The sequence below is a fragment of the Scyliorhinus torazame genome, chromosome 21, assembly GCF_047496885.1.
Source record: "Scyliorhinus torazame isolate Kashiwa2021f chromosome 21, sScyTor2.1, whole genome shotgun sequence".
Taxonomy (NCBI): Eukaryota; Metazoa; Chordata; class Chondrichthyes; order Carcharhiniformes; family Scyliorhinidae; genus Scyliorhinus; species Scyliorhinus torazame.
The window spans coordinates 73,564,691-73,577,057 of NC_092727.1; the positions used below are offsets into that span (position 1 = coordinate 73,564,691).

Here is a 12,367-nt window from a genome sequence, read left to right on the forward strand (position 1 = left end):
TACTCCGGAGGCTCGTGAGGAGCCATAATACAGATCCGCTGGTCGAGAGGGTCCAACTACTACATGCAAACCCTCAATACACCTACGTCGAGCATCCTGACAGCAGGCAGGACACCTTTCCCTGCGAGACCTGGCACCCGCTGGCTCGCCCACCGATGCCCCCCCTTCTACCGACGCCACCCTCACCGCACCGGCTGTCGACTCCGACAGCGCCCCCCCCCCCCATAGCGCCCCCCCCCAGCCGGCGCCGGCTAGGCGCCCCAATCACCCTAGTCACCCCGGATACCCCCCCTGCTCCAATGCGGGCAATGGCTCAGACAACCGTGCTCCCGGATATACCACCACCAAGGACGACCGTATCCACCGCACCACTACCGGAGCTGAAAAGGTCGACACGGGCAATCAGACCACCCAAAAGACTGAACTTGTAATTCCACTTCACCCCCGACAGGCTATGCGTTTTTTTTAAACAGGGGGTGAATGTGATGAATGATATCTGTATACACATGTACCTTTAATGCGTAGGCCCCTTTAAGACCGGGTTTGGAACCCTGGTGGACTCCGTCTCCGCCCACAGGGAACTATAAATAAGGTTACGTTTAGTGGGCAGCGTGCAGTGAGCACACTTCTCGGCTGCTGTCTGGTTTTCTGGTGATTAAAGCCTTTGAATTATCAATCTTCTCTCCTGAGTCGTAATCTCAGTCCCCCCCCCCCCCCCCCACCACCGTATTGACTGGGCCCCCACTCTGCAGCGCTGTGTATTTCATTGACGTCTGCCTCTGCACCAATGGGCCCGTCTGCTCCAAGAAGGTAGCCAGCTAATTTGCATAATTAAACCTCCGACTATAGGCCATTTTATGGGGCTGGTGGCAGTTCATAGGTGGCGGGTTGAACTCCACCCCCCACCCTGTCAGTCTAATGCAAGTAGTCTCTCTGTGACAGCCTGAGGAGGAGGTTGGATGGCCATCGGAACTTGAGGCTCAAGGCACTGAAGAGTGCTGTAGAAAGGGAAGGAAGCCTCTGTGGCCCCAACAACCTCCCCGGAGATTTTTTCACGGTGGACCTTCAGTCCACTGAATAATTTGGGGAATTTTACCATTGGAAGCTCCAGGTCTCCCACTTACCTCAGCGCTCTCCTGATTCCATTGCTGAACCCAACCCATTGCTGATGTTTCAGGGCCCAGTTGAGTAAGCAAGAAACTCCAGGATCCGTCAATGGATGGCGGACCTACAGGTGGCCAAACAGGAGGCCACCTGTTGTAAAACTGCCGAGCCCTACCCCCTTCCGGCAAGTTCTGCTTCTAGATGCTGCCTGATGTGAATAGTATTTCCAGAATTTGAGGGTTTTATTTCAGCATGTGTGTTTGAGTATAATAGCAAGTCTTGCTTCAGTTAGATAGATAGTTTTTGAAGAATAAAGGGATTAAGGGTTATGGTGTTCGGGCCGGAAAGTGGAGCTGAGTCCACAAAAGATCAGCCATGATCTCATTGAATGGTGGAGCAGGCTCGAGGGGCCAGATGGCCTACTCCTGCTTTTAGTTCTTATGTTCTTATGATCTTATACAGGAGCTTGATTAGACCGCACCTGGAGCATTGTGTGCAGATCTGGTCTCCTTAGCTCAGAAAGGATATTATTGCCAGAGAGGAAGTGCAACAGATTTATTCCAGGGATGGTGGGAATGTGTCGTGAAGGGAATTGGGCAAACTGGGCCTGTATTCTCTTGAGTGCTAAAGAATGAGAGGTGATCTCAATTGAAACCTGCAAAATACTGAAGGGATAGACAGGGTAGATGCAGGTAAGATGTTTCCCCTGGTTGGGGAGTCGAGGAGCAAGGAATACAATCTCAAAATCAGAGGGAAGCCACTTAGGACTGAGATGAGGAGAAATTATTTTACTCAGAGGATTGTCAATCTTTTGAAATCTCTAACCAGAGGGCTGTGGATACTCAGTCATTGAGTATGTTTAAAGCAGAGATTGATAGAATTCTAAATACCAACGACATAAATGGGTTTAGTGTGGGAAAAGGGCATTGAAGTGGATGATCAACCATTTTCGTATTGAATGGACACACTCCATTGCCTACTTCTGCCCTTAAGTTCCTATACCCAACGTTCACAATATTTTGCTTTTCCATTTCAAGTGTGTAGGGTTCTCTGATCATTTCTTAATGGGACTCCATGTTTTTGCTCAACTCCAACAATAGGATTCAGGAAGTCAATCAGGGAATACATCAGAGAAATTCTGTGGTCATCCAGTCCCTCACACCCACATCAACAACACCAATGACTAGAAGAACATGTATTTATACAGCATCTTTACTGCAGCAAAACAAGAGAATACATTTCACAGAAGTGTTGTCAAACCAAACCTAACACTGAGACATGGGCGTTAAGACAGGTGACTAAATCATTGCACAGAATTACATAAAAATTACAGGCTGGATTCTCCGGTTCCCCAGCCGTGTGTTTCTCAGTGGCGCGCAGTTTACTGGTGGTGGGATTCATTACTCCTGATGCTTGTCAATGGGATTTCCCATTGAAGCCACCCCATGCGGCCGGGAAATCTGCGGGTGGGGGTGAGCTGCCGGCGGGAAAAGTGAATTTACAACGGCGGACGAATTCCAGCCCACGTCATGGAAACAGTCCATTGAGCCCAAAGTGACCGTGTTGGTGCCTATTTTCCACGAAGCCTCTTCCCACCCCTTTACATCTCAGCCTATCAGCTTATCCTTCAGAACTGTGCATCTATCCAGCTTCCCCTTATTCACATCCACCGCTCCATGTAGGTGACAAATTCCACGTTCTTACCACGCTCTGGCTAAAGAGTTAGGTTTTCAGGTTTGAGCTTAAAGGGGGAGGAAGAGATAGAGGGGCTGAGGGGGAACATTCCAGAACAGAAACAGCTGAAGGCACAGTTTCCAATGGCAGTGTGAAGAAAATTGGGGATATGCAGGAGAAGAGCATTGGAGGAGGACAGATATCTCACACGGCTGGAATGGGGCGAAATAATTTACATTACAGCCGGGATAGAACTGAAAAACATCAATTGTTCTTTGGCCTGGACTGTGTATCAGGGTCCATGTCCTTGCCTGGTAATTGATTACATAGCTCGGTTACCCTTTAAGTAAGAAACTAAATCGTCTGCAATTTCTCTCTTGCTCTTAATTTCCCGAATGTTGATCTTGTATTTGAATAACTGCACTCAGTCTTAACTCAGCCCACACTTCTTCCAAATAAAACCATGGGATCTTTTCTGTCCACCTGACAGGGCAGATGAGGCCATTGTTTAACATCTTATGTAAAACACGGCATCTCTGACAGCGCAGCACTACTTCAGTATTGCACTCAGCGTCAGCCTTGATTTTATGTTCAGCTCTCTGGAGTGGGTCTTCAACTTTCTGAGTGAAAAGCAAGAAAGACATTGACTCAGCCTCAGCTGGTGATTGGAAGTCTCAGAGGTGAGTCAGGCCAGTGTCTAATTGGCTACACTAAACAAAGAACCACCGGGCAGCATGGTAGCACAAGTGGCTAGCACTGTGGCTTCACAGCGCCAGGATCCCAGGTTCGATTCCCCGCTGGCTCACTGTCTGTGCGGAGTCTGCACGTTCTCCCCGTGTCTGCGTGGGTTTCCTCCGGGGGCTCCGGTTTCCTCCCATAGTCCAAAGATGTGTAGGTTAGGTGGATTGACCATGATAAATTGCCCTCAGTGTCAAAAAAGGTTGGGAGGAGTTGTTGGGTTGCGGGGGTGGGGTGGAAGTGAGGGCTTGACTGGGTTGGTGCAGACTCGATGGGCCGAATGGCCTCCTTCTGCACTATATGTTCCATGTAACCCACTTCACACTTTCACATGCAACACAGTGATCAACAGCTGCAAAAGTACTTACGGAATAAAAACAGAAAGTGTTGGAAATTTGCGGAGAGTTGACATCTCCAATCCATGACCTTTCGTTTGAAAGGTCCTGTCCAGAGCAACAGTGAAGGAATGCTGATATATTTCCAAGTCAGGCTGGGCTGCAATTTGGAGGTCCGTGTCTTCCTGTACATCTTTTGTCCTGAATCTTGTTGGTGCTTGAGTTCAGAGTTTGACACAATGCTTTAAATCCAACAGAGCAAAGATCCGTTGCAATCATGGGCTGACCTTGCTGTCTTTTGTTTTAACACAACACACGAACACTATCGAACAATGAGAGAAAGGAACTGGAACTTATCCCTCCCTTGCCAAGGTTAATTCTAACTTACACAGGGGGAAGCCAACACGAGCGGGTCAGCTACTTGTTTTATATCCTGCCTGATTTTACAGCCGTTGAAGGTTAAACTGACCTTGTGTAACTCAATCACAGTGTGGGGTCTGGCACTGCCACAAGCCTGACAGTACAGCAGTGATGGGGACTAGCCACTGACGAGATGAGTCAGTGACATAGTCCGCTCTAGAAACTCTTCACTCAGTCGTTGTACTGTCACCTTTACAGATGAAAAGCCTCTCCGCTAATACCTAGGGGAGAAATTGCTGTGACACTGAGTGACAGAGGTGAGCATGGATCTGAGAGGGGGTCAGAGGAACCTGGGATGGAGAAGCTAAAACGTAGCCTGGGTGCTGGCTATCAGCGGTGCCCTTTCTGGAAAATGCCATGAGTTGGTATGGGGGTCAGCCTCCAAGGGCCCATGGTCAATATGCCAGCAACATTCAATGTCCAAACTGGTGGCTCTTCACTCAATGAGTTATCAGAGCTCAGTGAAGCTCGTTGAAATGCTCCCGTTCAGGTCTGCTGCTAAGGTGAGCTCGGGGTCTGGATATAAAAGAAAACAATTGGCTAGAACCATGAGGTGCCTCATTGTCATTGATAGGCTCCTGCTGTCACATAATGCCACTTCTCAGACATGCCTTTTGACCTCCTGTGATCCTCCTCTCTCACTGCCTCATATTCAGACCAACTGGCAGACCATGGCCAGATCCTCCTGCCATCGACCACAGACCAACTTTCTGCCCCATTCTCTGACACTCCGTCTGACCCATTCTCTGACGCTCTCTCTGACCCTCTCTCTAACCCTCTCTCTGACCCACTCTCTAACCCTCCCTCTGACCCACTCTCTGACCCTCTCTCTGACACATTCCCTGACCCACTCTCTGACTCACTGTCTGACTCTTTCTCAGACCCTCTCTCTGACCATCTCTCTGATGCTCTCTCTGACCCTCTCTCTAACCCTCTCTCTGACCCACTCTCTAACCTTCCCTCTGACCCACTCTCTGACCCTCTCTCTGACACATTCCCTGACCCACTCTCTGACTCACTGTCTGACTCTCTCTCAGACCCTCTCTCAGACCCTCTCTCTGACCCACTCTCTGACTCACTGCCTTACCCTCTCTCAGACCCTCTCTCTGACCCTCGCTCTGACCCTCTCTCTGATCCTCTCTCTGACCCTCTCTCTGACCCACTCTCAGACCAGCTCTCAGACCCACTCTCTGACGCTCTCTCTGACCCTCTCTCTGACCCTCTCTCTGACCCGCTCTCTGACCCACTCTCTGATCCTCTCTCTGACCCTCTCTGACCCTCTCTCTGATCCTCTCTCAGACCCTCTCTCTGACCCTCTCTCTTACCATCTCTCTGACCCACTCTCTGACCCACAGTCTGACCCTCTCTATGATCCTCTCTCAGACCCACTCTCAGACCCTCTCTCAGACCCTCTCTCTGACCCTCTCTCTGATCCTCTCTCTGACCCTCTCTCAGACCCTCTCTCTGACCCTCTCTCTGATCCTCTCTGACCCTCTCTCTGATCCTCTCTCAGACCCTCTCTCTGACCCTCTCTCTTACCATCTCTCTGCCCCTCTCTCAGACCCTCTCTCAGACCCACTCTCAGACCCTCTCTCAGACCCTCTCTCTGACCCTCCCGCTGATCCTCTCTCTGACCCTCTCTCTTACCCTCTCTCTGACCCACTCTCTGACCCACAGTCTGACCCTCTCTCAGACCCTCTCTCTGACTCACTGCCTTACCCTCTCTCAGACCCTCTCTCAGGCCCTCTCTCTGACACTCTCTCTTACCCTCTCTCTGACCCACTCTCTGATCCTCTCTCTGACCCTCTCTGACCCTCTCTCTGATCCTCTCTCAGACCCTCTCTCAGACCCTCTCTCAGACCCACTCTCTTACCCTCTCTCTGACCCACTCTCTGATCCTCTCTCTGACCCTCTCTCTGACCCACTCTCTGATCCTCTCTCTGACCCTCTCTCTGATCCTCTCTCTGACCCTCTCTCAGACCCTCTCTCAGACCCACTCTCAGACCCTCACTCAGACCCACTCTCAGACCCACTCTCTGACCCTCTCTCAGACCCACTCTCAGACCCACTCTCTGACCCACTCTCTGACCCACTGTCTGACCCACTCGCAGACCCTCTCTCTGACCCACTCTCTGACCCTCTCTCAGACCCTCTCTCAGACCCACTCTCAGGTCCTCTCTCAGACCCTCTCTCTGACCCTCTCTCTGATCCTCTCTCTGACCCTCTCTCTTACCCTCTCTCTGACCCACTCTCTGACCCACAGTCTGACCCTCTCTCAGACCCTCTCTCTGACCCTCTCTCAGACCCTCTCTCAGACCCTCTCTCTGACTCACTGCCTTACCCTCTCTCAGACCCCCTCTCAGGCCCTCTCTCTGACCCTCTCTCTTACCCTCTCTCTGACCCACTCTCTGATCCTCTCTCTGACCCTCTCTGACCCTCTCTCTGATCCTCTCTCAGACCCTCTCTCAGACCCTCTCTCAGACCCACTCTCTTACCCTCTCTCTGACCCACTCTCTGATCCTCTCTCTGACCCTCTCTGATCCTCTCTCTGACCCTCTCTCAGACCCTCTCTCAGACCCTCTCTCAGACCCTCACTCAGACCCTCTCTCAGACCCACTCTCTGAACCTCTCTCTGACCCTCTCAGACCCTCTCTCAGACCCTCTCTCTGACCCACTCTCTGACCCACTCTCAGACCCTCTCTCTGACCCACTCTCTGACCCTCTCTCAGACCCTCTCTCAGACCCTCTACCTGACCCTCTCTCTGATCCTCTCTCTGACCCTCTCTCTTACCCTCTCTCTGACCCACTCTCTGACCCACAGTCTGACCCTCTCTCAGACCCTCTCTCAGACCCTCTCTCTGACCCTCTCTCTGACTCACTGCCTTACCCTCTCTCAGACCCTCTCTCAGGCCCTCTCTCTGACCCTCTCTCTTACCCTCTCTCTGACCCACACTCTGATCCTCTCTCTGACCCTCTCTGACCCTCTCTGACCCTCTCTCTGATCCTCTCTGACCCTCTCTCAGACCCTCTCTCAGACCCACTCTCTTACCCTCTCTCTGACCCACTCTCTGATCCTCTCTCTGACCCTCTCTGACCCTCTCTCTGATCCTCTCTCAGACCCTCTCTCAGACCCTCTCTCAGTCCCACTCTCTTACCCTCTCTCAGACCCTCTCTCTGACCCACTCTCTGACCCACTCTCTGACTCACTGTCTGACCCTCTCTCGGACCCTCTCTCAGACCCACTCTCTTACCCTCTCTCTGACCCACTCTCTGACCCATTCTCTGACCCTCTCTCTGACCCTCTCTTTGACCCTCTCTCCGACCCTCTCTCTGACCCTCTCGCTGACCCTCTCTCTGACCCACTCTTTGACCCACTCTCTGACCCTCTCCCTGATCCTCTCGCTGATCCTCTCTCTGACCCTCTCTCTGACCCACTGTCTGACCCACTCTCTGACCCTCTCTGAACCTCCTTAATCCACTATCAGACTCTCTGCAATTCCACAATCAGACCCTCCTCAAATCCACTCTCAGATCCATTTTCTGATCCTCCCACTGACCCTCTCTCAGACCCTCAAACTGACCCTCAGACCCATGTTCTGAGGGAGCTCCACCAAGTGCAAAGCAACGAGCGTGTGATCACTGACAGTGAATCAGCACATTATATAAGGCTGATATGTGAAGAACTACAGTTAAACATAGTAATAATAATAATCTTTATTATTGGCAGAAGTAGGCATACATTAACACTGCAATGAAGTTACTGTAAAAAGCCCCTAGTCGCCACATTCCGGCGCGTGTTCGGGTACACTCAGGGTGAATTCAGATTGTCCAATTCACCTAACAAGCACGTCTTTCGGGACTTCTGGGAGGAAACTGGAGCACCCGGAGGAAACCCGCGCAGGCACGGGGAGAACGTGCAGAGTCCGCACAGACAGTGACCCAAGCCAGGAATCGAACCTGGGACCCTGGTGCTAGCGCTTTCAGAATGAGGTGGAAACTGGGTCCTTTCTTAAATTACTGCAATTAAAATAAAAGCTGGAACCCTGGTATTAAAGTTGTCTAGCTCTGCTATTTGAAATGAAGTGTAGGATTCATGGCCTTTATTTCATATTTTCATGGTTGGCAGAACAGCATAAGGCTGAACGAAGAATGTGACCAGTGAAAAGAATAGGTTCCAATGCCCATGTGCCTTGCAACACATTCTGGATTCTATTACACAGGGTTGCTAATAAGAGAGTAAAGGTAGTACCTGTTTCTGCTGATTGTATTTCGTCAAATTGGTGTTGTAGTCCCAGCTGGCTGAAGTACTCTTGAAGAAGGTGATCTCTGCTGATTTGTTGTAATCGCTCACAAACGTTTCTGCCCCCTGTTCAGTCTTGTTGTAAGAAGTCAGCAGGGTACAAGAACCCCCAGAGAGGAAGACCAGCATGAGGAGCCAGGGCATAGCAGCTTGCATGTTGTGATGACAGTCCCTTTCTTAATGTGTTCTCCAGCACTAGCCTCTTTAAATACAAATGTGTCCTGCCCAGGCTTACCAGCTCTGATCTGCTGATAACACATAACCTAACAGCACCGCTCAGAATAATAAAAGCCCTCCTTAGTTGCTTCCTTGTTTTACTGCACTCTGTGTTAAAGGCATCTCCCAGAGCCATCAGCTACCCCTGCCAAAACAGATTTCTTCACATCTGCCAGCCTACTAGCTGTTGCTGTATGAAGGTTGCTTCATATTACCGGAGTATTGGAGTGAGCCTAAATCTTGTTCAATCTAACACTCCCTCTGTATGGCAGCAGAAGGAACCTTACACTGAATTATCTCTCTCTCCCTCTCTCTCTCTCTCACTTGCACATACACACACTCTCTCCAAAGCTGAGATCACTAATCCCATTTCTTCATCCTTTGAGCAGGCTGCAGCTGCAAGTCACATTGATTTATATGGAACAACAACATACACACACTCAAAAAAACCCCAGACAGATACTGCCCGGCAGCTTTTTGGTAAATCTGGCCCAATTACAGCTTCCGTCAGACACAAGAATGTTGTTTTTGTTGAATTGTATATCGCATTTTCCTGGTTAGCATCGTGAAGCTCAGCATATGGGAAGCAGTGGAATTGACCCCCCCCCCACCCCAGCGCTGTGTACTCCCACCTCAAGCCCAGTTCATTGTGGATTTTATTTGCTTTCCACGGTGGAAATAGCAATTTTCCATCCTGTGGATTCAAGGGTTTTCACATAGAATATACAGGACAGAAACAGGGCAATTTGTCCCAGCTGGTCTATGTCGCTGATTAAGCTCCATACGAGATTCCTCCCTTCATCTCACCTTCTCAGTCTATCCTTCTATTATTTTCTCCCTCGTGTGTTTATTTAGTTTCCCCTTAATTTCCTCAACTATTCCTTGTGGTAGCAAATTCCATATTCTCATCACTCTCCAGGTAATAAAGTTGCTCTCTTTCAATCTTCTGTGCTCTTTTGTCCCTGTGTAAAAGGGGAAGAGCTTGTGAGTGACTCTCGGTGATGCAGGGAATGCAACCTTACTCTACAGAGAAAGTGGATGGGGAGCCTATTCTTGATGTGATTGGGAGGATGGCCTGTCAATCATATAAAAATTAGAGCAGCCATTAAAATTACAGAAACCTCAGAGTGATGATGTCAAGAGGCATCCCACCTATTACTTGTCCAAAGTTTAACCTCGGAGTTAGTTCCTGTCACTCGCAAACTCTCTGTCACTTCCTGGCCCCAAACGTGTACTTTCAGGAACTATGCATGGAAAACCCAGAGGTGGGTAGAGTATGGTTAATGGGGGTGGGATGGGCGTGGATTTGTGGATTAATGATTGTGGGCGGGTCGGGGAACCTGAGGACTGATGACGTGAGATCCACTGGTGGGGAGGATTTCAATGGCACTGAAGAAGGCCAAATTGGAGTTGCTGGAGGAAACGCTCTTGCTGCGCCTGGCCCACAAGCCGTGCCCACAAGCAGCCTTTACTCAAAGCTGTCATCTCTCTTGAGCAGCTGGATTTCCTGAGGCCTGGGAAATCTGGTTGGTCAGGATTGAACCTGTACAACAGGTTAAATGTGAAACTCCCTTTCTCTGTTAATCCTTCTCTCAGCTCAACCTCCTTCACATCTCCTCTTCACTCCTTTACTCTCACGCCTTCTCTTTCCCACTCTGCATGTTTTACTCTCTTTATTTCACCCTCTCACTCTATTTGTTTCATTTCATTCACCCAGGGCACAGGATGATATAGATGGGCTGGTTAGATGGGCAGAAAAGTGGCAAATGGAATTTAACCATGAAAAGTGTGAGGTAAAACATTTTTGGAAGGATTTTCATGTGCATGTCTACAGAACTCTGAAGACAGTAGGACAGGTAGATAAGGTGGTTAAGAGGCCTATGGGATTCTTGCCTTTATTAACTGAGACATTGAGTATAAGAGCAGGGAGGTTCTGTTGGAGTTGTATAAAATGCTGGTTCGGCTTCAGCGGGAAGCACTGTGTGCTGTTCACACTATAGGAAGGAAGTGATTGCATTGGAGAGGGTGCATAGGAGATTTACCAGGATGTTGCCTGGTTTGGAGAGTTTCAGTTATCAAGAGAGACTGGACAGCTGGGATTGTTTTCCCTGAAGCAGAGAAGGCTGAGGGGGGACCTGATTAAGGTGCATAAAATTATGAGGGATATAAATAGGGTGGATAGGAAGGTACTTTTCCTATTAGTGGAGGGGTTAAAAACCAGGGGGATTTAAGGTAATGGACAGGAGGTTTAGACGAGATGTGAGGAAAAACCTTTTCACCAGAAGGTGGTTGGAATCTGGAACTCACTGCCTGAAGGAATGGTAGAGGCAGGAACTCTCACAACTTTTAAGAATCATTTAGACGAGCTATGGGCCAAATGCTGGAAAATGGGATTAGAATGGCCAGGTGGTTGATGGCCGGTGCGGACGTGATGGGCCGAAGGGTCTCTTTCCGTGCTGTAAAACTCTATGAATCTATGAAAAAGCAGATCAATGAATGAGTGAAATGTGGACATTTCTGGAAATCTACATCCCGTTTCACTTTGGAATTTTGTACCTTGCTCCAGGTGATACTTTGATAACTCTGTCTCAGGTTACCTCATGTCCCCACATCATTGTGTGATTACAGTCGTCCTGGTAATTCTGGAGTTATAATGAAGGAAACTGTCCCAAACATTAACTCACCTTTTTTGTTTCAGATACCAACGTCCAGTCCCAGAACTTCAGGATTTAATCCAGCTTTTCATTTTCTCTTCACTAATGAGACTTCTGGCTCATCAGGTGGTAGGAAGGTGAGAGCCTGGGTTGGTGTCGAAGGGACATGAGACTTTCTGCAAGGGTTGAATCGCTGGGATGAGTTATTCTCATTCCCAAATGTCTCAGCCACCTGCTTACTTTGCGACAGGAACGCCTCAGAATTCAAGGTCGGTTCCTGACATTGGTTTTAACTGAAGATTACTGTGCTGACCACTGAATCCCACCCCCATGCTCGCTGGATTGATTCGGGAAGGCCAAAAGCACGGACCTGAGAGGCAAAGCTTTCAACTGTGGAAGTAAGAAAGATATCTACACACAAACACTGGTAAATGTTTGGGATCCTTCCACAAACAGCAATTGATGTTCAATCGATGATTAAATATAGATTTCAGATTGATAGATTTTTGTTATTGAAAGATATTGAGGGATATAGGCAAAGGTGGGAATTAAGTCATGGATCAGCCTGAATCTCATTGAATGGCAGAACAGGTTCAAAGTGCTGAATGGTCTCTTCCTATGTCCCATAGTCCATTAAAAAAAAATCATTATTCTGTCTGTTTATCACTTTACATAAAAAATTTCTGATTTCCCCCACATTTCCCAACATTGTTTCAATGCATTTCTTTGCCATTGTAACAATTTCAGGTATAACAGTGAGTGTTATTTTCAGTCTCTAGTTTTAAGGTAAGTATGTCAAGTAAAGGGCAATATGTACACTTCACGAAATGCCATGCACCAACCTCTGTTCAATCTGCTCTGTGTCGGCTGTGGGTATGTCACTTGTTCTCTGAGTCAGATGATTGTGAGTTCATAGTCTTACTCCA

The 12,367-nt window shown here is 48.9% G+C and overlaps 1 protein-coding gene across 1 annotated transcript in view; it reads right to left on the reverse strand.

The window, feature by feature from the left end:
• Window positions 1-9,074, reverse strand: part of ace (angiotensin I converting enzyme (peptidyl-dipeptidase A) 1) — a 534,228-nt gene extending 525,154 nt beyond the window's left edge. The window contains exon 1 of the mRNA XM_072486945.1: window positions 8,521-9,074. Within this exon, the coding sequence (XP_072343046.1) occupies window positions 8,521-8,727 (207 nt within the window). The 5' untranslated portion in view covers window positions 8,728-9,074. The remainder of the gene's footprint in view (window positions 1-8,520) is intronic.
• Between the last annotated feature and the right edge of the window lie 3,293 nt (window positions 9,075-12,367).